The following is a 27849-nucleotide window of genomic DNA, read 5'->3' as shown; positions in this document are numbered from 1 at the left end:
ATCCAGCTCTCCCAGCACCCTGTATGTCAGTGTAATGGAGGTCATCCAGCTCTCCCAGCATCCTGTATGTCAGTGTAATGGAGGTCATCCAGCTCTCCCAGCACCCTGTATGTCAGTGTAATGGAGGTTATACAGCTCTCCCAGCATCCTGTATGTCAGTGTAATGGAGGTTATCCAGCTCTCCCAGCACCCTGTATGTCAGTGTAATGGAGGTCATCCAGCTCTCCCAGCACCCTGTATGTCAGTGTAATGGAGGTCATCCAGCTCTCCCAGCACCCTGTATGTCAGTGTAATGGAGGTCATCCAGCTCTCCCAGCATCCTGTATGTCAGTGTAATGGAGGTCATCCAGCTCTCCCAGCATCCTGTATGTCAGTGTAATGGCGGTCATCCAGCTCTCCCAGCATCCTGTATGTCAGTGTAATGGAGGTTATCCAGCTCTCCCAGCACCCTGTATGTCAGTGTAATGGAGGTCATCCAGCTCTCCCAGCATCCTATATGTCAGTGTAATGGAGGTCATCCAGCTCTCCCAGCATCCTATATGTCAGTGTAATGGAGGTTATACAGCTCTCCCAGCATCCTGTATGTCAGTGTAATGGAGGTTATCCAGCTCTCCCAGCACCCTGTATGTCAGTGTAATGGAGGTCATCCAGCTCTCCCAGCACCCTGTATGTCAGTGTAATGGAGGTCATCCAGCTCTCCCAGCACCCTGTATGTCAGTGTAATGGAGGTCATCCAGCTCTCCCAGCATCCTGTATGTCAGTGTAATGGAGGTCATCCAGCTCTCCCAGCACCCTGTATGTCAGTGTAATGGAGGTCATCCAGCTCTCCCAGCATACAGTTTGGGACCTTATAGGTGGGAAAGGGGAAGGAAGTTCCTGGACATGTGCGGATCCTGAGATGTTTGTCTGGCAGGTTCAGAAGAGATGAATTGTAGCTGCAAGAAATCATCATGGTGGTCTGAGCCGGATGGAGAGGAAAAGGAAAGTGGCGCCTCAGATCAAAGAAGACGTCACCTGGGAGTCCCTGTATGATGAATTTGTATTGAATAGAACATTATCTGTTAGGAGCGCTGCACTGCTCTATGCTGCAATACACACACTGCTTCTCCCTAGTATCCTGAATCTTGCTAAAAGCCCCCCTACCTTCCCCAGAGCGGAACTGAGTGAGGTGGGGGGGGGGGGGGGGGGGGGGCGCTTTTATCAAAATTCGCCCTGTTGCCAAAATGACCTAGAAACTGGCCTGTGCTATATAGCATGACAAACATAAGATATTTAGAAGCCCCCCTCATACCAGTAGTTAAAAACTTCTGATATTGTGCTGCAGTTATATGGAGAATAATAAAGTGCCTATTCTCACCTCACCATGCCCGCTATCCTCCTGCGGCGTATTTGTATCAGCAGTGACAGCCCACAATCAGTGGCTGCATGGCTGTCCCATCTTAGTCAGTGACTGGTTGAGAGGGCTTTCACTGCCAATACAAGTCCGCTTCAGAAGTGGCAGCGAGGGGACAGAAGGCGTGGGGAGGCAAGAATAAGCTTCTTATTATTTTCCTTATTATGGGCTGCAGCAGTATGAATCTATGGGCCAGCTGTAGGGAATCATTGAATTTCCTTGGCGGGCCAAAAATAGTGACACCTGCACTGTTAGCGTTTAAGCTCCAGAGACGGCGCTTACCCAACAACGGAGAACTTGTCTACAGGCGATTTCTCTCTCTCAAACATAAACTTCAGAGGACACTAGAAGCAAGACATTTCTTTGCCTTCATAGAGAAAATATTTCCAAACCAGCGCAGGTGCGAGATCTATACGCTTCAGGACTCTGAGGAGTGTTGGTACTTACCCATATTCGGTGTATATCATCCAAAGAAACTAGGTCAGATAATAGTATTTGACTCGAGTGCCCAGGGTGAAAGTGTCTCGCTAAATGGTGTCCTCACGTCAGGCCCAGACCTCAACAACAGACTTGTAGGAGGGCTTGCCCGCTTCTACAGAGATGTGGTAGCATTTATGGCCAAAATACAGCACATGTTCCACTGCTTTCTCACAAAGGAAGAACATAGATTCTTTTGGTACAGCGACAACGACCCCTATATAGTAGAGTACCGTATGAGAGTGCACATCTTTGAAAACAGTCCTTCCCCTGCAGTCGCCATCTATGGTCTCAGACATTCTGCCAGGGAGGGCGAAGCAAGGTACAAGTCAGATGTTAGATCCTTTGTGGAAAAGGACTTGTGTGGACGTCTGTTCGAAATCCACACCCACAAATGTGATTACAGTCAGAAGGGCACAAGAAACGCTCGCTCTGTCTAATTTGAGGTTGCACAAAATTGCCTCCAACAGCCAAAAATTAACCATAGCCTTTCCCTCCCAAGACCACTCAAAAGACCTAATGGACTTGGATCTAAGCTCACCCTCCCTTCCCATGCAGAGGAGCCTTGGTTTGTTCTGGGACTGAAAGGTGGATGCATTAACTTTTCAAATCTGCAAAAAAGAAAGTCCCTTCACACGCAGAGGTGTATTGTCTACCATAAACAGCTTATATGATCCTATGAGATTTGTATCTCCTGTTACTATACATGGTAAATGGATGTTAAGAGACTTCACCTAAGACATCTGATTGGAATGATCCACTTCCCTTCGAGAAAAGAGAGCTGTGGGCAAGTTGGAAAAAGTTCCTGGAAGCTTTGTCCAGTCTTCATATTACCTTATGCGTCCGTGCCATCAACAGAAGTCGAAATACAAAGACTTTCTATCTTCTGTGACACCTCAGTCAAAGCAATTGCAGCCGTGTCATACCTAAAAACCATAGAAGTCAAAGAACAATGCCATATAGGCTTCCTTATAAGCCGGACGAAGCTGCCTCCACTCTGTGAACACACAATTCCCAGACTGGAACTCTGTGCCGCTGTGCTTGCAATTGAGTTGGCTAAACTTATAACAGAATTGAACCTGGAAATTAAGGAAGTTGAGTTCTACACAGACAGCAAGGTAGTCCTAGGCTACATCTGCAATGAAACCCAACGCTTTTATGTCTACATCAGCAATCGGGTGCTAAGGATCAGGAGATCCACTTGTCCCAAACAGTGGCAATATGTGCCTACACATCATAATCCGGCGGAACAAGTGACCGGATCTGTCGCACCAAACCACCTTAACGACACAACGTGGTTTACAGGTCCAGCATTCCTATACCGTTCAATGCCCTCCATTACCAGATCCAATGCATTTGAACTGGTAGACCCAGCCCTCAAGTATCTGTTCTATGTACAGTGACTTCAGGACACCACCTCAAGTCTCATAGTTTCAGCAGGTTCTCAACCTGGAAGTCACTTGTTTGTGCTACTGCTTGTCTAGCTCATAAAGCTCAGTCAACATTAGCCATAGAGCTAGAATCCTGCAAAGGTTGGCATCACTGCAAACATGCTTTCCCCATTCCCAACCTAGAAAGGTCCAAGAATGTAATAATTTGCACGATTCAACATGAATGTTATGCTTGCCTAACCAAGCGAAGACCTGTATCTATGGCTAGTGCTTTGAAAAAGCTTGATCCAATCATTGATCAAAATGGGCTACTTAGGATAGGAGGCCGTCTTCAAGAAGCTGAGATGGAATTTATGGAGAAACATCCTATAATAATTCCCGGACATAATCATGTCACAACTCTGCCTGCGTAACATCACCATGTTCAAGTGGAGCACCAGGGCCCATTGTTTACTGAAGGGAATCTACGAGCTGGATAGTTGGAGCAAAAAGATGTGTGAGCAAACTCATCTTCAACTGGGTTACCTGTCACAAACTTTGCGGCACATTTCAGAAGCCAAAGATGGCCAGTCTCCCATCTAACAGACTCAGTACGGGCCCTCCCCAACGTTGGCCCAAATGTATTCGGTCCTTGGTCTGTGGCTACACAGCACACTAGGGGAGTCCAGGTCAGCGCAAAACGATCATGTTTACTTGTATCTCCAGCGGAGCTGTCCATATAGAAGTAGCTGAATCCATGGACAGAAGAAGTTTCATAAATTCACTCCGATGTGTGTAAAGCACATTTGTTCCGACAGAGGCTCAAATTTTGTTGGAGCAGAAAAAGAACTTCAGATTCCTTCCAACTTGGACACTACCAATCTGAAAAAATACTTAAGTAAGCAGGGATGCACCTGGACTTTTAATCTATCATATTCTTCTCACATAGAAGGTGCCTGAGAGAGAATGATCGGCATAGCACATACAGTGGGGAAAAAAAGGATTTAGTCAGTCACCAACTGGGGCAGGTGGGGGTGAATAGAGCAGGAGGGCACATACATTTCCTCCTCCTCTCACCTCCACACACACGTTCCCCTCCCGGTCAGACATGAAGGTCCCGGTCTCTGGAAGAGGCCGCAGGGATTACAGGAGAAGGTAATTTTTTTTACAGCAATCAGGCTGGTGACTATTACACAGCTGTCTGTGGATGGAGACCTTGCTTGGGTGGTTTCCTTGACTGGAGACATGCCTTGGTTTGGCTGTTCCTTCCCGGAGGAAGGTCTGGCTAGCTCACTACGTTGAGACTCTCATGGTGTCTCTGGAGTGTTCTTTTGCAGACTATTACATAGGGTAATATCTGCCTATTACATGGAGCCATTACCTCCTTCTTTGATCATCTTTCCGTCATGTCATTACACCCAATGGCTGCTCTCTCACTCTCCCTTGTCCCACAAGCACAATGTCTCACCATAACCTTTAATTTTCCCCTTATTCAAATCGCACATCCAGACCCTGACCACCTTCAGCTGTCTACATTTCAAAAACATTTAGCGAATCTGCGCCTTTCTCAAATTTTTGAGAAAACCGTGCCTGTTGGCTGATCGCTGCACCCGCCTAATAAACAATTTAAATGCAGCTAGTATGTGGCGATCCATACTTGTGGCCAGGCCGGCAGCCAGTGCTGCAATGTCGCTCAATCCCAACTCAGCACTCGATTACTATGGGCTCCAGTGGCCCATAACAATCCAGCACCGATCTCATGAATCAAAGCAGTACACATGTATGAGAGATCAGTGTTGTGATAACAGAAGTCTTCCAGGGTACTACATGTTACTGTAGTAAAAAAAAAAATTATTGATAAAATTTATTGATTAAAAAAAAAAAAAATCAATCTAGTCTGCCCTTCCTCCCTCCCCAGCTCCATCTAGTCTGCCCTTACTCCCTCCTCTTCCCCCCCCCCCCCCGCTCCATCTACTCTGCCCTCCCCTGACTCCATCTAGAGGAGGAGATCTGAGCGCCATGCAGAGTGCCCCCCACTGTGTAGGCCAAACACCTTACCCCCACCCCCTATCTTCATCCCTGGCTGTAGCAGTAGCGTCTGGGGCACTGGCGTAGCTACCATGGGGGCAGGGTACGCCATTGCTATGGGGCCCGGGCCCCCTCGTTAAAACATGTAGCCCGCATGATTGCATCCACAGTGGGTGCTGACTGAGTGTGACAGCGATTCGCTAGCAAACCCAGGGTAGCGGTGGTGCCCTATACAAAGATAAAAATATGGGAGAGGTTTAAGCATATATGAGGGTATTATATACACATTAGAGGGGTATAATATACCCTCATATATACCCCTCTCATATGTATATTATACCCTCATATATGCATATAATACCATCATATATACCTCTCCCATATGTATATACAGTAATATCCTCATATAACCTAGTATAACCTATATGAGGATTTTACTGTATATACATATGGGAGAGGTATATATATATATATATATATATATATATATATACTGTGTGTATATATATATATATATATATATATATTAATTACATCTCTAACGAGTATATTGTACCCTCAGATATGCATATAATACCATCACAAATACCTTTCCCCTATGTATATACATTAATATCCTCATATATACTGTATTTATGTAGTTAAATACAGTGGCCTGACAGAGCAAGTAGCCATTGGCTCTCTGCTCTGCCTGTCAATTTTGTGGCCGCAGGCAGGATTGTGCCTCTGGTCACAGGAGATTTTATTTTTTGTCCACATTGCAGAATATATATAATGTTGTGTGTAGGGGAGGGGGGGGGGCCTTACAGTTTTTTTGCTATGGGGCCCCGTGAATCCTAGCTATGCCCCTGGTCTGGGGCCGTTGTACATGCTACACATTCCTGACGTTATTCTGAGATCAGAATCCATGTGGTTGTCACAGTTCAGTCATTTGGATTTTGTTGCCGTAATTAAACAAACAAATTTATATGTTTCCAAATTATTAATTACAATTCCTGCTTTTTATTCTATACTTGTCATGCTATAGCAATTCATCAAGACACCTGGAGACGCACGCGGCTCTGACAGATGGCAAGGCTGGCCAGCGACTGGGCCCACTCTATCGGAGACAGCCCCAGTCTGCCACAGTGCTCTCTGGGTCAAAATAGTGAGTTTAATTGATATGTTACTATCCACGGTGTCCTGGAAAAAAATTGACAATTTCAAAAAAATTTCACTTTGCATTATTTCATTTTAACCACATATGAATAAATCCTGTTCTGAACTGTTTTGTGCATTTTTTTTTTGACATGGGGAGAATGTCTACAGAGGGACGAGGGAGGTATACAGTATGGAGGCCTAACTACAGAGGGGGAGGGAGGTATACAGTATGGAGGCCTAACTACAGAGGGGGAGGGAGGTATACAGTATGGAGGCCTAACTACAGAGGGGGAGGGAGGTATACAGTATGGAGGCCTAACTACAGAGGGACGAGGGAGGTATACAGTATGGAGGCCTAACTACAGAGGGACGAGGGAGGTATACAGTATGGAGGCCTAACTACAGAGGGGGAGGGAGGTATACAGTATGGAGGCCTAACTACAGAGGGACGAGGGAGGTATACAGTATGGAGACCTAACTACAGAGGGGGAGGGAGGTATACAGTATGGAGGCCTAACTACAGAGGGACGAGGGAGGTATATAGTATGGAGGCCTAACTACAGAGGGAGGTATACAGTATGGAGGCCTAACTACAGAGGGATGAGGGAGGTATACAGTATGGAGGCCTAACTACAGAGGGGGAGGGAGGTATATAGTATGGAGACCTAACTACAGAGGGGGAGGGAGGTATACAGTATGGAGGCCTAACTACAGAGGGACGAGGGAGGTATACAGTATGGAGGCCTAACTACAGAGGGGGAGGGAGGTATACAGTATGGAGGCCTAACTACAGAGGGGGAGGGAGGTATACAGTATGGAGGCCTAACTACAGAGGGACGAGGGAGGTATATAGTATGGAGGCCTAACTACAGAGGGACGAGGGAGGTATATAGTATGGAGGCCTAACTACAGAGGGACGAGGGAGGTATATAGTATGGAGGCCTAACTACAGAGGGGGAGGGAGGTATACAGTATGGAGACCTAACTACAGAGGGGGAGGGAGGTATACAGTATGGAGGCCTAACTACAGAGGGACGAGGGAGGTATACAGTATGGAGGCCTAACTACAGAGGGGGAGGGAGGTATACAGTATGGAGGCCTAACTACAGAGGGACGAGGGAGGTATACAGTATGGAGGCCTAACTACAGAGGGGGAGGGAGGTATACAGTATGGAGGCCTAACTACAGAGGGGGAGGGAGGTATATAGTATGGAGGCCTAACTACAGAGGGACGAGGGAGGTATATAGTATGGAGGCCTAACTACAGAGGGACGAGGGAGGTATATAGTATGGAGGCCTAACTACAGAGGGACGAGGGAGGTATATAGTATGGAGGCCTAACTACAGAGGGGGAGGGAGGTATATAGTATGGAGGCCTAACTACAGAGGGGGAGGGAGGTATATAGTATGGAGGCCTGACTACAGAGGGGGAGGGAGGTATATAGTATGGAGGCCTAACTACAGAGGGGGAGGGAGGTATACAGTATGGAGGCCTAACTACAGAGGGGGAGGGAGGTATACAGTATGGAGGCCTAACTACAGAGGGGGAGGGAGGTATACAGTATGGAGGCCTAACTACAGAGGGGGAGGGAGGTATACAGTATGGAGGCCTAACTACAGAGGGACGAGGGAGGTATACAGTATGGAGGCCTAACTACAGAGGGACGAGGGAGGTATATAGTATGGAGGCCTAACTACAGAGGGACGAGGGAGGTATATAGTATGGAGGCCTAACTACAGAGGGGGAGGGAGGTATACAGTATGGAGGCCTAACTACAGAGGGACGAGGGAGGTATACAGTATGGAGGCCTAACTACAGAGGGATGAGGGAGGTATACAGTATGGAGGCCTAACTACAGAGGGATGAGGGAGGTATACAGTATGGAGGCCTAACTACAGAGGGACGAGGGAGGTATACAGTATGGAGGCCTAACTACAGAGGGACGAGGGAGGTATATAGTATGGAGGCCTAACTACAGAGGGGGAGGGAGGTTTATAGTATGGAGGCCTAACTACAGAGGGACGAGGGAGGTATATAGTATGGAGGCCTAACTACAGAGGGACGAGGGAGGTATACAGTATGGAGGCCTAACTACAGAGGGACGAGGGAGGTATATAGTATGGAGGCCTAACTACAGAGGGACGAGGGAGGTATATAGTATGGAGGCCTAACTACAGAGGGGGAGGGAGGTATACAGTATGGAGGCCTAACTACAGAGGGACGAGGGAGGTATACAGTATGGAGGCCTAACTACAGAGGGATGAGGGAGGTATACAGTATGGAGGCCTAACTACAGAGGGATGAGGGAGGTATACAGTATGGAGGCCTAACTACAGAGGGACGAGGGAGGTATACAGTATGGAGGCCTAACTACAGAGGGACGAGGGAGGTATACAGTATGGAGGCCTAACTACAGAGGGGGAGGGAGGTATACAGTATGGAGGCCTAACTACAGAGGGACGAGGGAGGTATACAGTATGGAGGCCTAACTACAGAGGGACGAGGGAGGTATATAGTATGGAGGCCTAACTACAGAGAGACCAGGGAGGTATATAGTATGGAGGCCTAACTACAGAGGGACGAGGGAGGTATATAGTATGGAGACCTAACTACAGAGGGGGAGGGAGATATACAGTATGGAGCACAATCCCAGGAGAAGTACCGGCACTACAGGTCCTAGCTTGGAGGTATAGGAAACCACTTGCTCCCCCCCTCGGTACCGATGTAGGTGGTGCTCTGCTTAACTGTAGTCCACGGCATGCCGTGAGAAAGCGTCAGACAGGCGTGAAACGTCGGTGGGGAGGGAGCGTCCTCTTAATGTCCTGCTGAGCATGTGTTGGAATCAATAAAGGTGAATTTATGGTGAAGTGCCGCTGCGATATTCTCCTCTTTTGCATACAGTACGGAGGCCTAACTACAGAGGGGAACGAAGGTATACAGTACGGAGGCCTAACTACAGAGGGGAACGAAGGTATACAGTACGGAGGCCTAACTACAGAGGGGAACGAAGGTATACAGTACAGAGGCCTAACTACAGAGGGGAACGAAGGTATACAGTATGGAGGCCTAACTACAGAGGGGAACGAAGGTATACAGTATGGAGGCCTAACTACAGAGGGAGGTATAGAGGGGTTAGGGTTAGGTTATAGAGGGGGGGAGGTATACAGTATAGAGGCCTAACTACAGAGCGGAACAAAGGTATACAGTATGGAGGCCTAACTACAGAGGGGGGTATACAGTATGGAGTGGAACTACTACAGAGGGTGAGGGAGGTATACAGTATGGAGGCCTAACTACAGAAGGGGAGGGAGGTATACAGTATGGAGGCCAAACTACAGAGCGAAACGAAGGTATACAGTATGGAGGCCAAACTACAGAGGGAGGTATAGAGGGGAACTACTATAGAGGGGGGGAGGTATACAGTATGGAGGCCTAACTACAGAGGGACGAGGGAGGTATATAGTATGGAGGCCTAACTACAGAGGGGGAGGGAGGTATACAGTATGGAGGCCTAACTACAGAGGGGGAGGGAGGTATACAGTATGGAGGCCTAACTACAGAGGGGGAGGGAGGTATACAGTATGGAGGCCTAACTACAGAGGGGGAGGGAGGTATACAGTATGGAGGCCTAACTACAGAGGGGGAGGGAGGTATATAGTATGGAGGCCTAACTACAGAGGGACGAGGGAGGTATATAGTATGGAGGCCTAACTACAGAGGGACGAGGGAGGTATATAGTATGGAGGCCTAACTACAGAGGGACGAGGGAGGTATATAGTATGGAGGCCTAACTACAGAGGGGGAGGGAGGTATATAGTATGGAGGCCTGACTACAGAGGGGGAGGGAGGTATATAGTATGGAGGCCTAACTACAGAGGGGGAGGGAGGTATACAGTATGGAGGCCTAACTACAGAGGGGGAGGGAGGTATACAGTATGGAGGCCTAACTACAGAGGGGGAGGGAGGTATACAGTATGGAGGCCTAACTACAGAGGGACGAGGGAGGTATACAGTATGGAGGCCTAACTACAGAGGGACGAGGGAGGTATATAGTATGGAGGCCTAACTACAGAGGGACGAGGGAGGTATATAGTATGGAGGCCTAACTACAGAGGGGGAGGGAGGTATACAGTATGGAGGCCTAACTACAGAGGGACGAGGGAGGTATACAGTATGGAGGCCTAACTACAGAGGGATGAGGGAGGTATACAGTATGGAGGCCTAACTACAGAGGGATGAGGGAGGTATACAGTATGGAGGCCTAACTACAGAGGGACGAGGGAGGTATACAGTATGGAGGCCTAACTACAGAGGGACGAGGGAGGTATATAGTATGGAGGCCTAACTACAGAGGGGGAGGGAGGTTTATAGTATGGAGGCCTAACTACAGAGGGACGAGGGAGGTATATAGTATGGAGGCCTAACTACAGAGGGACGAGGGAGGTATACAGTATGGAGGCCTAACTACAGAGGGACGAGGGAGGTATATAGTATGGAGGCCTAACTACAGAGGGACGAGGGAGGTATATAGTATGGAGGCCTAACTACAGAGGGGGAGGGAGGTATACAGTATGGAGGCCTAACTACAGAGGGACGAGGGAGGTATACAGTATGGAGGCCTAACTACAGAGGGATGAGGGAGGTATACAGTATGGAGGCCTAACTACAGAGGGATGAGGGAGGTATACAGTATGGAGGCCTAACTACAGAGGGACGAGGGAGGTATACAGTATGGAGGCCTAACTACAGAGGGACGAGGGAGGTATACAGTATGGAGGCCTAACTACAGAGGGGGAGGGAGGTATACAGTATGGAGGCCTAACTACAGAGGGACGAGGGAGGTATACAGTATGGAGGCCTAACTACAGAGGGACGAGGGAGGTATATAGTATGGAGGCCTAACTACAGAGAGACCAGGGAGGTATATAGTATGGAGGCCTAACTACAGAGGGACGAGGGAGGTATATAGTATGGAGACCTAACTACAGAGGGGGAGGGAGATATACAGTATGGAGCACAATCCCAGGAGAAGTACCGGCACTACAGGTCCTAGCTTGGAGGTATAGGAAACCACTTGCTCCCCCCCTCGGTACCGATGTAGGTGGTGCTCTGCTTAACTGTAGTCCACGGCATGCCGTGAGAAAGCGTCAGACAGGCGTGAAACGTCGGTGGGGAGGGAGCGTCCTCTTAATGTCCTGCTGAGCATGTGTTGGAATCAATAAAGGTGAATTTATGGTGAAGTGCCGCTGCGATATTCTCCTCTTTTGCATACAGTACGGAGGCCTAACTACAGAGGGGAACGAAGGTATACAGTACGGAGGCCTAACTACAGAGGGGAACGAAGGTATACAGTACGGAGGCCTAACTACAGAGGGGAACGAAGGTATACAGTACAGAGGCCTAACTACAGAGGGGAACGAAGGTATACAGTATGGAGGCCTAACTACAGAGGGGAACGAAGGTATACAGTATGGAGGCCTAACTACAGAGGGAGGTATAGAGGGGTTAGGGTTAGGTTATAGAGGGGGGGAGGTATACAGTATAGAGGCCTAACTACAGAGCGGAACAAAGGTATACAGTATGGAGGCCTAACTACAGAGGGGGGTATACAGTATGGAGTGGAACTACTACAGAGGGTGAGGGAGGTATACAGTATGGAGGCCTAACTACAGAAGGGGAGGGAGGTATACAGTATGGAGGCCAAACTACAGAGCGAAACGAAGGTATACAGTATGGAGGCCAAACTACAGAGGGAGGTATAGAGGGGAACTACTATAGAGGGGGGGAGGTATACAGTATGGAGGCCTAACTACAATGGGGTGTAGAATCCGTGGGATATATATATATGGAGTAGAATCCGAGGGGCATATATACGTGGTGTAGAATCCGAGGGGTGTATATAAGTGGTGTAGAATCTGAGGGGTATATATATATATATATATTACATATACACATATATATATATATATATATATACACACATGGTGTAGAATCCGAGGGGTAATCCTAGACTGCCGGGATTTACTGTCTACACTTTCTCAGCATTTACTTATAATTAATTTACCAAAAAGCCGAACAGTTGGGATGTAAAATATCCGGCCACCACTTGTTCATCTCTGCCAAAAGGTCCTAAAAAACAAAGAAATCATCAAATTATATTGCGTCATCAACAGTCCTCTAGATGTCCCTACACTGTCAGCCTCAACTGGATAGCCCCTCCCCCCAAACAGGTAACCAGTTGGCTACTTAAAGGGGAACTCCGGATAAGAAAAACTTGTTTTCTATTAGAAGTTCATTAAAAGTTCTATAGATGTGTGTATACAATGTATTACCGTATCTGTACAGTTATATATATAGATGTGTATACAATGTATTACCGTATCTGTACAGTATATATATATATAGATGTGTATACAATGTATTACCGTATCTGTACAGTATATATATATAGATGTGTATACAATGTATTACCGTATCTGTACAGTTATATATATAGATGTGTATACAATGTATTACCGTATCTGTACAGTATATATATATATAGATGTGTATACAATGTATTACCGTATCTGTACAGTTATATATATATAGATGTGTATATAATGTATTACCGTATCTGTACAGTATATATATATAGATGTGTATACAATGTATTACCGTATCTGTACAGTTATATATATAGATGTGTATACAATGTATTACCGTATCTGTACAGTATATATATATATATATATATATATATATATATATATATAGATGTGTGTATACAATGTATTACCGTATCTGTACAGTTATATATATATAGATGTGTGTATACAATGTATTACCGTATCTGTACAGTATATATATATAGATGTGTATACAATGTATTACCGTATCTGTACAGTATATATATATAGATGTGTATACAATGTATTACCGTATCTGTACAGTATATATATATATATATATATATATATATATATATATAGATGTGTATAAAATGTATTACCGTATCTGTACAGTATATATATATATATATATATATATATATATATATATATAGATGTGTATACAATGTATTACCGTATCTGTACAGTATATATATATATATATATAGATGTGTATACAATGTATTACCGTATCTGTACAGTTATATATATATAGATGTGTATACAATGTATTACCGTATCTGTACAGTATATATATATATATATATAGATGTGTATACAATGTATTACCGTATCTGTACAGTTCTATATATATAGATGTGTATACAATGTATTACCGTATCTGTACAGTATATATATATATAGATGTGTATACAATGTATTACCGTATCTGTACAGTTATATATATATAGATGTGTATACAATGTATTACCGTATCTGTACAGTATATATATATATATAGATGTGTATACAATGTATTACCGTATCTGTACAGTATTTATATAGATGTGTATACAATGTATTACCGTATCTGTACAGTATATATATATAGATGTGTATACAATGTATTACCGTATCTGTATAGTATATATATATATATATAGATGTGTATACAATGTATTACTGTATCTGTACAGTATATATATATATAGGTGTATACAATGTATTACCGTATCTGTACAGTATATATATATAGATGTGTATACAATGTATTACCGTATCTGTACAGTTATATATATATAGATGTGTATACAATGTATTACCGTATCTGTACAGTATATATATATATATATATATGTGTGTATACAATGTATTACCGTATCTGTATAGTATATATATATATATATAGATGTGTATACAATGTATTACTGTATCTGTACAGTATATATATATATAGGTGTATACAATGTATTACCGTATCTGTACAGTATATATATATAGATGTGTATACAATGTATTACCGTATCTGTACAGTTATATATATATAGATGTGTATACAATGTATTACCGTATCTGTACAGTATATATATATATATATATGTGTGTATACAATGTATTACCGTATCTGTACAGTATATACAGGGCTCCAGACTAAAAAATTTACCTAGGAGCCATTGGCTCCTAACATGAAAAATTTAGGCGCCAAATATAATATTTGGTCGCCAACATTTTAAACCATGTAAAATTAATGTTATGTTACATGGGACTTACTGTGTGCAGAGGCCACGGCAGCCTCCTCCTCCTTTAGATCCTTTCTTTTCTTAGTTTGAAAATGTTCAACATGGAAACTTGCAACTTGACAACCATATCCAGTCTGACTCAGTACTTCGGCTTCACTTGGCTAGCCTTTTAATGAGGCTTACTCTTCTGAACTTGAACTTAAAGGCAACCTGTCGACCCCCGTGCCGGGGTGACAGGCTCCCAACCCCCCTATACTCACCTCATCGCGCCGGGTCCCGCTTCTGAAGATGGCCGGGTCACAGAGATCTCAGCCGCTGCAGCCCGGCGTGCGCTGAGAGATGAGTCCAACGCTCATAGAGAATGACGGGAGAGTCCAGCGCTCCGTCATTCTCTATGAGCGTTGGACTCATCTCTCAGTGTGCGCGCCGGGCTGCAGCGGCTGAGATCTCCGTGACCCGACCATCTTCAGAAGCGGGACCCGGCGCAACGAGGTGAGTATAGGGGGTTCTAACGGGGGGTTGGGAGCCTGTCACCCCGTCACCGGGGGTGACAGGTTCCCTTTAAAAGCTTGCAACAGTCTATACATACTGAGCTAGACTTATGACTGCAGCCATAGTGACCCCCCACAAGATGTGTATATAAATATATATCTCTCACCTAGTGACTAATGCAAGTGACCCCCTACAATACAGACACCTGAGGGGCCCTGATAATAATAATTGTGCATATATCTATCTCCCAGTGTCTGCAGCCAGTTTGCCCTACACTTATAGATGGCCCCCTCCCCTTATAGATGACCCCCTCCCCTTATAGATGACCCCCTCTACCCCCATTATAGATGCCCCCTCCTCCCCCCCATTATAGATGCCCCCTCTTCTCCCCCCTTATAGATACCCCCTCCCCTTATAGATGACCCCCTCTACCCCCATTATAGATGCCCCCTCCTCCCCCCATTATAGATGCCCCCTCCTCCCCCCATTATAGATGCCCCCTCCTCCCCCCCATTATAGATGCCCCCTCCTCCCCCCATTATAGATGCCCCCTCCTCCCCCCATTATAGATGCCCTCTCCCCCCTCCCATTATAGATGCCCCCTCCTCCCCCCCATTATAGATGCCCCCTCCTCCCCCCCATTATAGATGCCCTCTTCTCCCCCCCTTATAGATACCCCCTCCCCTTATAGCTAGCCCCCTCTCCCCCCCTTGAAGATGGCCCCTCTTCTCCCCCCATTATAGATGCCCCCCCTTCTCTTCCCCCCATTATAGATGGCCCCTCTTCTCCCCCCATTATAGATGCCCCCCTTCTCTTCCCCCCATTATAAAGCCCCCCCCCCCTTTCCTCTATGCTAAGCAGTATTTAAAAAAAACAAACACACAAACTCACCTGACAACCCGCTCCCCCGGCGATCCTCTTCTTCTTCGGGCGCTGTCCCCGGCTGATGCGCGGCTGCCGGGGGTATCCCGTCCTATCCCCGGCAGCGCGGCGCGTCAGTGAGCTCCCTGTACGCCGGGGCTGTGACTTCTGACACAGGAAGCGTCTCTGACGCGCGCTTCCTGTGCCGGAAGTCAGGGCCCCAGGCAGCTCACTGATGCGCCGCGCTGCCAGGGATAGGATGGGACACCCCCGGCAGCCGCGCATCAGCCGCGCATCTTAAAGAGACAGCGCGCCGCCGCCGGGGCCAGTCGCAAATGGCGCCCAGATTAATAAATCTGGGCGCCATTTGCAAAATATCAGTCGCATTGGCGACCATTTTGGTCGCCATCTGGAGCCCTGATATATATATATATAGATGTGTATACAATGTATTACCGTATCTGTACAGTATATATATATATGTGTGTATACAATGTATTACCGTATCTGTACAGTATATATATATATATAGATGTGTATACAATGTATTACCGTATCTGTACAGTATATATATATGTGTGTATACAATGTATTACCGTATCTGTACAGTATATATATATATATAGATGTGTATACAATGTATTACCGTATCTGTACAGTATATATATATATATAGATGTGTATACAATGTATTACCGTATCTGTACAGTATATATATATATATATAGATGTGTATACAATGTATTACCGTATCTGTACAGTATATATATAGATGTGTATACAATGTATTACCGTATCTGTACAGTATATATATAGATGTGTATACAATGTATTACTGTATCTGTACAGTTATATATATAGATGTGTATACAATGTATTACTGTATCTGTACAGTTATATATATAGATGTGTATACAATGTATTACCGTATCTGTACAGTATATATATATAGATGTGTATACAATGTATTACCGTATCTGTACAGTATATATATATATATAGATGTGTATACAATGTATTACCGTATCTGTGCAGTATATATATATATATATATAGATGTGTATACAATGTATTACCGTATCTGTACAGTATATATATAGATGTGTATACAATGTATTACCGTATCTGTACAGTATATATATATATATATAGATGTGTATACAATGTATTACCGTATCTGTGCAGTATATATATATATATAGATGTGTATACAATGTATTACCGTATCTGTGCAGTATATATATATATATATATATATATATATATATATAGATGTGTATACAATGTATTACCGTATCTGTACAGTATATATATATATATATATATATAGATGTGTATACAATGTATTACCGTATCTGTACAGTATATATATATATAGATGTGTATACAATGTATTACCGTATCTGTGCAGTATATATATATATATATATATATAGATGTGTATACAATGTATTACCGTATCTGTACAGTATATATATATATAGATGTGTATACAATGTATTACCGTATCTGTACAGTATATATATATAGATGTGTATACAATGTATTACTGTATCTGTACAGTATATATATATAGATGTGTATACAATGTATTACCGTATCTGTACAGTATATATATATATAGATGTGTATACAATGTATTACCGTATCTGTACAGTATATATATATAGATGTGTATACAATGTATTACTGTATCTGTGCGGTTCTGCCACACTGGGAGCTGATAGAAATCCAGGAAGTGAAGAAAAATGTCCCCTGTGCCAATCCACCTTGTCTCCTGCTCCCACTGCTCTCCCCCCTTAGGAGACAAATCTTCCAGGCCTCTGTCTCACGTTGTGTGTGTTTGCTGACAGGGGGCAGGGCGTGATGTCACAGGAGGCGGGGCTGGTTCCCCCAAACAGAACACCCCCCCCCAACAAATGGATTTTTGGTAGTTTCAAAACTGGGATTGACAGGTAAGTAATGCTATATGCTTCTGCAGAAGTTTCATTTTTTAAACCTCTACCTGGAGTTCCCCTTTAATCAAAAAGCTCTAGTAAGAATATCCTCATGAGAGAAACACATTGCTAAACTTAGAGACCAGCCAAACGACAACACTGCCGGATGCCAGTTAAAGCGCTCAATGCAGTGACATCCTAGGTGCATTGCTCCCTGGGAAACATGAATATGCAAAAGAGGAGCCCGTGGAGCCTTATTTATGAGTCTCAAAACCCAGGACCAGCCAGATATCCCTCTGGGAAGGACCCAGCCAAGGGGCGGCTCCTGTAGGGAAACCACCAAATCCACCATATTAAGTGGCCCTATAAGTCAGTGTAATGACAAGGGAAAAACCAAGGCTGAGTATCCACCAACACAGACGACTGTTTCAGGGTGTTGCCCCTCATCAGTGTGGAGCAGAATTCTGGCTAGGATTTCACTGCATTGATTGCATTAACCGACAGTGTTATCGTGTGGCTGGTCTCCCGGAGACCGATCTGTTTCTCTTATGGCTCTACTAGGCATTGCTCCAACCTAGTCAGAATCACACCCCGAAACAGCTGCATGTGGATGGATACCCGGCCATGGTTCTTCCCTTGACTTATAGGGCCACTTAATATGGTGGTTTCCCTACAGGAGCCGCCGCTTGGGTCCTTCCCGCAGGGATATCTGGCTAGTCCTGGATTTTGAGACTCTTTAATTAGGCTCCACAGGCTCTTCTTTTGCATATGCTAATGAGGCATTGTAATGCACTTGGGGCCGGTCTCTTCCAATGAACACTGGGATGGCGCTCTGCTCTAATATTCATTAGGAGGGGTGGATCAGGGAAGTGAGGATGGTAGCCCTTCCCCCAGTGCACCAAAATGTCGTGGAGGATCAAGCTAAGAAAATTATTTCCATCCTCAGCTCCCCCCCCCCCTCTATAGGACACATCAGCAGGTTACATGCTTCATCCTCAGCTCCCCCCCTCTATAGGACATATCAGCAGGTTACAAGCTTCATCCTCAGACCCCCTCCCCCCTCTATAGGACATATCAGCAGGTTACATGCGTCATCCTCAGACCACCTCCCCCCTCTATATGACATATCAGCAGGTTACATGCTTCATCCTCAGCTCCCCCCCCCTCTATAGGACATATCAGCAGGTTACATGCTTCATCCTCAGCTCCCCCCTCTATAGGACATATCAGCAGGTTACATGCTTCATCCTCAGCCCCCCCCTCTATAGGACATATCAGCAGGTTACATGCTTCATCCTCAGCTCCCCCCCCCTCTAGAGGACATATCAGCAGGTTACATGCTTCATCCTCAGCCCCCCCCCTCTATAGGACATATCAGCAGGTTACATGCTTCATCCTCAGCTCCCCCCCTCTATAGGAGATATCAGCAGGTTACACGCTTCATCCTCAGCTCCCCTCCCCTCCTCTATAGGACATATCAGCAGGTTACATGCTTCATCCTCAGCTCCCCCCTCTATAGGACATATCAGCAGGTTACATGCTTCATCCTCAGCTCCCCCCCCCCTCTATAGGACATATCAGCAGGTTACATGCTTCATCCTCAGCCCCCCCCCTCTCTATAGGACATATCAGCAGGTTACATGCTTCATCCTCAGCTCCTCCCCCCTCTATAGGACATATCAGCAGGTTACATGCTTCATCCTCAGCTCCCTGTGCTCTATAAGACATATCAGCAGGTTACATGCTTCATCCTCAGCTCCCCCCCTGTATAGGACATATCAGCAGGTTACATGCTTCATCCCCAGCTCCCCCCCCCTCTATAGGACATATCAGCAGGTTACATGCTTCATCCTCAGCCCCCCCCCCCTCTATAGGACATAGCAGGTTACATGCTTCATCCTCAGCTCCCCCCCCCCCTCTATAGGACATATCAGCAGGTTACATGCTTCATCCTCAGCTCTCCCCCCCTCTATAGGACATATCAGCAGGTTACATGCTTCATCCTCAGCTCCCCCTCCCGCTATAGGACATATCAGCAGGTTACATGCTTCATCCTCAGCTCCCCCCCTGTATAGGACATATCAGCAGGTTACATGCTTCATCCTCAGCTCCCCCCCCCCTCTATAGGACATATCAGCAGGTAACATGCTTCATCCTCAGCTCCTCCCCCCCCCCCCTTTTTGACATATTAGCAGGTAACATGCTTCATCCCCAGCTCCCCCCCCCCCCTCTATAGGATATATGAGCAGGTTACATGCTTCATCCTCAGCTCCCCCCCCCCTCTATAGGACATATCAGCAGGTTACATGCTTCATCCTCAGCCCCCCCCCCTCTATAGGACATATCAGGAGGTTACATGCTTCATCCTCAGCCCCCCCCCTCTCTATAGGACATATCAGCAGGTTACATGCTTCATCCTCAGCTCCTCCCCCCTCTATAGGACATATCAGCAGGTTACATGCTTCATCCTCAGCTCCCCGTTCTCTATAGGACATATCAGCAGGTTACATGCTTCATCCTCAGCTCCCCCCCCTCTATAGGACATATCAGCAGGTTACATGCTTCATCCTCAGCTTCTCCCCTCCTGTATAGGACATATCAGCAGGTTACATGCTTCATCCTCAGCTCCCCCCCCCCCTCTATAGGACATATCAGCAGGTTACATGCTTCATCCTCAGCTCCCCCCCCCTCTATAGGACATATCAGCAGGTTACATGCTTCATCCTCAGCTCCCTGTGCTCTATAGGACATATCAGCAGGTTACATGCTCCATCCTCAGCTCCCCCCCCTATAGGACATATCAGCAGGTTACATGCTTCATCCTCAGCTCCCTGTGCTCTATAGGACATATCAGCAGGTTACATGCTCCATCCTCAGCTCCCCCCCCTATAGGACATATCAGCAGGTTACATGCTTCATCCTCAGCTCCCCCCCTCTCTATAGGACATATCAGCAGGTTACATGCTTCATCCTCAGCTCCCCCCCCTATAGGACATATCAGCAGGTTACATGCTTCATCCTCAGCTCCCTCCCCCCTCTATAGGACACATCAGCAGGTTACATGCTTCATCCTCAGCTCCCCCCCTCCCCCCTCTATAGGACATATCAGCAGGTTACATGCTTCATCCTCAGCTCCCCCCCCCCTCTCTATAGGACATATCAGCAGGTTACATGCTTCATCCTCAGCTCCCCCCCCCCTCTATAGGACATATCAGCAGGTTACATGCTTCATCCTCAGCTCCCCCCTCTATAGGACATATCAGCAGGTTACATGCTTCATCCTCAGCTCCCCCCCTCTATAGGGACATATCAGCAGGTTACATGCTTCATCCTCAGCTCCCCCCCCCCTCTATAGGACATATCAGCAGGTAACATGCTTCATCCTCAGCTCCTCCCCCCCCCCCTATAGGACATATTAGCAGGTAACATGCTTCATCCCCAGCTCCCCCCCCCCTCTATAGGATATATGAGCAGGTTACATGCTTCATCCTCAGCTCCCCCCCCCCCTCTATAGGACATATCAGCAGGTTACATGCTTCATCCTCAGCCCCCCCCCCCTCTATAGGACATATCAGGAGGTTACATGCTTCATCCTCAGCCCCCCCCCTCTCTATAGGACATATCAGCAGGTTACATGCTTCATCCTCAGCTCCTCCCCCCTCTATAGGACATATCAGCAGGTTACATGCTTCATCCTCAGCTCCCCGTTCTCTATAGGACATATCAGCAGGTTACATGCTTCATCCTCAGCTCCCCCCCCCTCTATAGGACATATCAGCAGGTTACATGCTTCATCCTCAGCTCCCCCCCCCCTCTATAGGACATATCAGCAGGTTACATGCTTCATCCTCAGCTCCCCCCCCCTCTATAGGACATATCAGCAGGTTACATGCTTCATCCTCAGCTCCCCCCCTCTATAGGACATATCAGCAGGTTATATGCTTCATCCTCAGCTCCCCTCCCCCCCTCTATAGGACATATCAGCAGGTTACATGCTTCATCCTCAGCTCCCCCCCCCCTCTATAGGACATATCAGCAGGTTACATGCTTCATCCTCAGCTCCCTGTGCTCTATAGGACATATCAGCAGGTTACATGCTCCATCCTCAGCTCCCCCCCCTATAGGACATATCAGCAGGTTACATGCTTCATCCTCAGCTCCCCCCCTCTCTATAGGACATATCAGCAGGTTACATGCTTCATCCTCAGCTCCCCCCCCTATAGGACATATCAGCAGGTTACATGCTTCATCCTCAGCTCCCTCCCCCCTCTATAGGACACATCAGCAGGTTACATGCTTCATCCTCAGCTCCCCCCCTCCCCCCTCTATAGGACATATCAGCAGGTTACATGCTTCATCCTCAGCTCCCCCCCCCCTCTCTATAGGACATATCAGCAGGTTACATGCTTCATCCTCAGCTCCCCCCCCCTCTATAGGACATATCAGCAGGTTACATGCTTCATCCTCAGCTCCCCCCTCTATAGGACATATCAGCAGGTTACATGCTTCATCCTCAGCTCCCCCTCCCCATCTATAGGACATATCAGCAGGTTACATGCTTCATCCTCAGCCCCCCCCTTCTATAGGACATAGCAGGTTACAAGCTTCATCCTCAGCTCCCCTCCCCTCTATAGGACATATCAGCAGGTTACATGCTTCATCCTCAGCCCCCCCCCCTTCTATAGGACATATCAGCAGGTTACATGCTTCATCCTTAGCTCCCCCCCCCTCTATAGGACATATCAGCAGGTTACATGCTTCATCCTCAGCTCCCTGTTCTCTATAGGACATATCAGCAGGTTACATGCTTCATCCTCAGCTCCCTGTTCTCTATAGGACATATCAGCAGGTTACATGCTTCATCCTCAGCCCCCCCCCTCTATAGGACACATCAGCAGGTCACATGCTTCATCCTCAGCTCCCCCCCTCTATAGGACATATCAGCAGGTTACATGCTTCATCCTCAGCTCCCTGTGCTCTATAGGACATATCAGCAGGTTACATGCTTCATCCTCAGCTCCCCCCCTCTATAGGACATATCAGCAGGTTACATGCTTCATCCTCAGCTCCCCGTGCTCTATAGGACATATCAGCAGGTTACATGCTTCATCCTCAGCTCCCCCCCTCTATAGGACATATCAGCAGGTTACATGCTTCATCCTCAGCTCCCCCCTTTATAGGACACATCATCAGGTTACATGCTTCATCCTCAGCCCCCCCCCCTCTATAGGACATATCAGCAGGTTACATGCTCCATCCTCAGCTCCCCCCTCTATAGGAGATATCAGCAGGTTACATGCTTCATCCTCAGCCCCCCCCCCCCTCTATAGGACATATCAGCAGGTTACAAGCTTCATCCTCAGCTCCCCGTGCTCTATATGACATATCAGCAGGTTACATGCTTCATCCTCAGCTCCCCGTGCTCTATAGGGACATATCAGCAGGAGGACAGTCGCAGAGGACAGCACCAGGCAGGGGCATCTCCCCCGGCCCCCCACAGAGGACGGCACCAGGCAGGGGCATCTCCCCCGGCCCCCCACAGAGGACGGCACCAGGCAGGGGCATCTCCCCCGGCCCCCCACAGAGGACAGCACCAGGCAGGGGCATCTCCCCCGGCCCCCCACAGAGGACGGCACCAGGCAGGGGCATCCCCCCCCTCCCCACAGAGGACGGCACCAGGCAGGGGCGAGGAGGAGCGCAGGTGCAGCCAGTGTCTGTGGTTTGGCAGACAGCACCAGCAGGTGGAGACAAGTTGCCTAGTGGCCGGAGGTGTCATTGCAGCAGGGACCAGAAGGTGGAAGATGTTGCCGGGAGACACAAGAGAGTACGGCAGCGGAGCGGAACCCTGATGGTATCACAGAGGTAACAGATCACCGCCTGCTGGCGTTACAATAATAAGGTATTACACAAATAGAAAAACAAACAAGACAAAACACACAACTGTTATATAGACTTAAGGCCCTATCACACAAAGCAATTATCGGCCATATTCGTCCAATATCATCCGTTACGGCCAATAATCGCTTAATGTAATAGAAGACAACGATCAGCCAACATGCATGACGATGAGGAGAGCAGTGATATGCTGCGGAGGCTCCGTGTAATAGGCAGTAGACCGACGCCATCTTCTATCGGCTGCCCGGACAATCTATTGATCACCCGGGAAGCCCCCCCGCAGCTCCCCCCCTCGCTCTCAGTTCAACACTCGCTTGTTCCTTGTTCCCCGCTCACAGCGAGCACTGACCTGACAGCGAGCACTGACCTGACAGCGAGCACTGACCTGACAGCGAGCACTGACCTGACAGCGAGCACTGACCTGACAGCGTGCACTGACCTGACAGCGTGCACTGACCTGACAGCGTGCACTGACCTGACAGCGTGCACTGACCTGACAGCGAGCACTGACCTGACAGCGTGCACTGACCTGACAGCGTGCACTGACCTGACAGCGTGCACTGACCTGACAGCGTGCACTGACCTGACAGCGTGCACTGACCTGACAGCGAGCACTGACCTGACAGCGAGCACTGACCTGACAGCGAGCACTGCTCCTCTGAATCGGCCCGTGTAATGGGCCGGCCCTCCTATCAGTCATCATCTGCAGATTACACCTTCCTGGCTGGTAACATTGGGATATAACAGGGATATAATGCAGCTTACCTGTATATTAGATAAGTCCAGGGGCCACGAACCATTGCACATGTCTACTTTATCAGGCCTAAAAAATAAAAGTAGCCATATCACTGCTTAGGAATGACACAGATATGGTATATACAGACCCCTATATCCTGGAGGTATATACAGACCCCTATATCCTGGAGGTATATACAGACCCCTATATCCTGGCGGTATATACAGACCCCTATATCCTGGCGGTATATACAGACCCCTATATCCTGGAGGTATATACAGACCCCTATATCCTGGAGGTATATACAGACCCCTATATCCTGGAGGTATATACAGACCCCTATATCCTGGAGGTATATACAGACCCCTATATCCTGGAGGTATATACAGACCCCTATATCCTGGAGGTATATACAGACTCCTATCCTCATTAAAGGAGTACTCCAGGCACCCCCTGTAAAATCTAAACTCCGCCCACACTGGGGGGTGGTTACTGGCCTCCTCTCTGTCACATTTCTTCCCCCTCTGGCTGCTCTCGCTGCCCCCTGCACTGGTCTCTGTTGCTGCTGATTACATCTCCAGCTTCCTGTTTGGACCAGTGTCTGTGTGCTGCATATTCCTACAGTCCCCACAATGCCTTGCTCCCCTGGCCTGCCTCTGTAAACCTCCCACCTCCTCCTCCCACCCACAAACATGGCCACAACCCCGCCCCCATCCCTAGCTCCTCTATTCCCCGCCTCCCTCCATCTATTCCCCGCCTCCTCCATCTATTCCCCTCCCACTGCACAGCTTAGTCCCCTACACAAGCAGTAATGGTAAATACTGACAACCCCGCCCCCTTATTGGGTGTCCAGTGAATAAAAACTGCAGCCACCATTGTCTACTTTTATTATGGCATGATGCTGAGGGTTGTGGTTGTGCAACCTGGAGTTGCACTGCTTGAAAAATTACTACCAGCATCTTGTCCAAGAGACAATGATGGTGGTAGTAGTTCTGGAAGCTCTGCAACTCCAGCTTACACACATACAACCCCCACCATCATGCCATGCTGATACTTGATGATGGTGATTGTGCTTATGAAGCAGAGGAGGAGCGGGGCGTGCAGAGGATGTGTTGAGGGGCGTGCAGAGGATGTGTTGAGGGGCGGGCAGAGGATGTGTTGAGGGGCGGGCAGAGGATGTGTTGAGGGGCGGGCAGAGGATGTGTTGAGGGGCGGGCAGAGGATGTGTTGAGGGGCGGGCAGAGGATGTGTTGAGGGGCGTGCAGAGGATGTGTTGAGGGGAGGGCAGAGGATGTGTTGAGGGGAGGGCAGAGGATGTGTTGAGGGGCGTGCAGAGGATGTGTTGAGGGGCGGGCAGAGGAGGAGTAGGGCGGGCAGAGGATGTGTTGAGGGGCGGGCAGAGGATGTGTTGAGGGGCGGGCAGAGGAGGAGTGGGGCGGGCAGAGGATGTGTTGAGGGGCGGGCAGAGGATGTGTTGAGGGGCGGGCAGAGGAGGAGTGGGGCGGGCAGAGGATGTGTTGAGGGGCGGGCAGAGGATGTGTTGAGGGGCGGGCAGAGGAGGAGTGGGGCGGGCAGAGGATGTGTTGAGGGGTGGGCAGAGGAGGAGTAGGGCGGGCAGAGGAGGAGTGGGGCAGGCAGAGGAGGAGTGGGGCGGGCAGAGGAGGAGTGGGGCGGGCAGAGGATGTGTTGAGGGGCGGGCAGAGGAGGAGTGGGGCGGGCAGAGGAGGAGTAGGGCGGGCAGAGGAGTAGGGCGGGCAGAGGATGTGTTGAGGGGCGGGCAGAGGATGTGTTGAGGGGCGGGCAGAGGAGGAGTAGGGCGGGCAGAGGAGGAGTGGGGCGGGCAGAGGATGTGTTGAGGGGCGGGCAGAGGATGTGTTGAGGGGCGGGCAGAGGATTGTTGAGGGGCGGGCAGAGGAGGAGTGGGGCGGGCAGAGGAGGAGTAGGGCGGTAGGGCGGGCAGAGGAGTAGGGCGGGCAGAGGATGTGTTGAGGGGCGGGGTTCCCTGTGACAGAGAGGAAATACATCACGTCTCAATATGGCACCTGTGGAACAGCATTGAGACGCGATGTGTTTCCTTCTTCCTGAACTACAGAACTTCCTGTGGGACTTTGATTCTTTGAAAAACAGGTAACATCACAGCTGTCCTAATGAGGGTAAATGGCAATGTTATATAACTTTACTTTGTAAGTGCAGTGTTAAATTATGTAATTTGCCCGGAGTGCCCCTTTAATGGCGGGTTATGTTGCTTTGTACTATAGGTTAGAGAGATGTTTGGGCCCTTTATGTTTTATTTCATGTTGTGATTTTTTTTTTGCCTTTTTCCAACCCGTGAATCACGATTAGTAATCGACCACAGGAAATCCCACCTGCACCTCAATATACCGGATAAAAGCCACAAACACAGCAGAAACCCTGTGAGCGCCGGACAGGTCACTATAAATCCCAGGTTCTCCTGAGAGGAATTCTGGATCCAGCTGCAATAATGAGCTCTGTTACTGACTAACTGACTGACTGACTGTACGATTTGGCAGCACTATCACTATATACACTGCTCACAAACATATAGGGACACATAAACAACACAATATAAATCCAAGGAAATGAAACTTCTGTGACATCAGACCGTCCACTCAGGAAGCAGCACTGACTGACAATCACTGACACCTGCAATCAGCGACACCCCCTCAATAACGGAGGGTCCTGCAGGTGGGGAGCACACACCACTTCTCACTACCTAGGCTTTCTGGCTGATGCTTTGGTCACTTTGGCTGGTGCTTTCACACCTGTAGTAGCAGGAGACAGACTCTACAACCCACACAGGTGGCTCAGGTAGTGCAGCTTATCCAGGATGGCACATCAATGCGAGCTATGGCAAGAAGGTTTGCTGCGTCTGTCAGCGTAGTGTCCATAGGCTGGAGGCTACCAGGAGACGTGGAGGAGGCCGTAGTGTCCAGAGACTGGAGGCTACCAGGAGACGTGGAGGAGGCCGTAGTGTCCCGAGGCTGGAGGCTACCAGGAGACATGGAGGAGGCCGTAGTGTCCAGAGGCTGGAGGCTACCAGGAGACAGGCCAGTACACCAGTCTGGAGGAGAGACGTGGAGGAGGCCGGAGGAGGCAACAACCCAGCAGCAGGACCGCTTCCTCCGCCTCTGTGTAAGGAGGACCAGGAGGAGCACTGCCAGAGCCCTGCACAATGTCCTCCAGCAGTCACAAATCTGCATGTGTCTGTACTAACAGTTAGAGACTGCCTCCATGAGGACGGTATGCAGGCCCGACATCCACAGATGGGGGATGAGCTCCCAGCCCAACACCCTGCAGGACGCTCGGCATTTCCCAGAGATCACCAGGATTGTCAAATTCACCACTGGCGCCCCCTGTGCTCCTCACAGATGAGAGCAGGTTCACACTG

General features: G+C 47.9%; 1 protein-coding gene across 2 annotated transcripts in view; it reads right to left on the bottom strand.

Annotated features, from left to right (window-relative positions):
* RNASET2 (ribonuclease T2) overlaps positions 1-27849 on the bottom strand; it is a 113368-nt gene that overhangs the window by 29451 nt on the left and 56068 nt on the right. For both annotated transcript variants that reach the window (XM_069954381.1, XM_069954380.1), the window contains exons 5-6: positions 24470-24527; positions 12474-12538 (exon numbers count right to left, since the gene is read on the bottom strand). In XM_069954381.1, coding sequence (XP_069810482.1) covers positions 12474-12538; positions 24470-24527 — 123 coding nt within the window. The remainder of the gene's footprint in view (positions 1-12473; positions 12539-24469; positions 24528-27849) is intronic.

Source organism: Dendropsophus ebraccatus, chromosome 15 (genome assembly GCF_027789765.1).
Source record: "Dendropsophus ebraccatus isolate aDenEbr1 chromosome 15, aDenEbr1.pat, whole genome shotgun sequence".
Taxonomy (NCBI): domain Eukaryota; kingdom Metazoa; phylum Chordata; class Amphibia; order Anura; family Hylidae; genus Dendropsophus; species Dendropsophus ebraccatus.
This window is presented reverse-complemented; position numbering and strand designations above follow the sequence as displayed.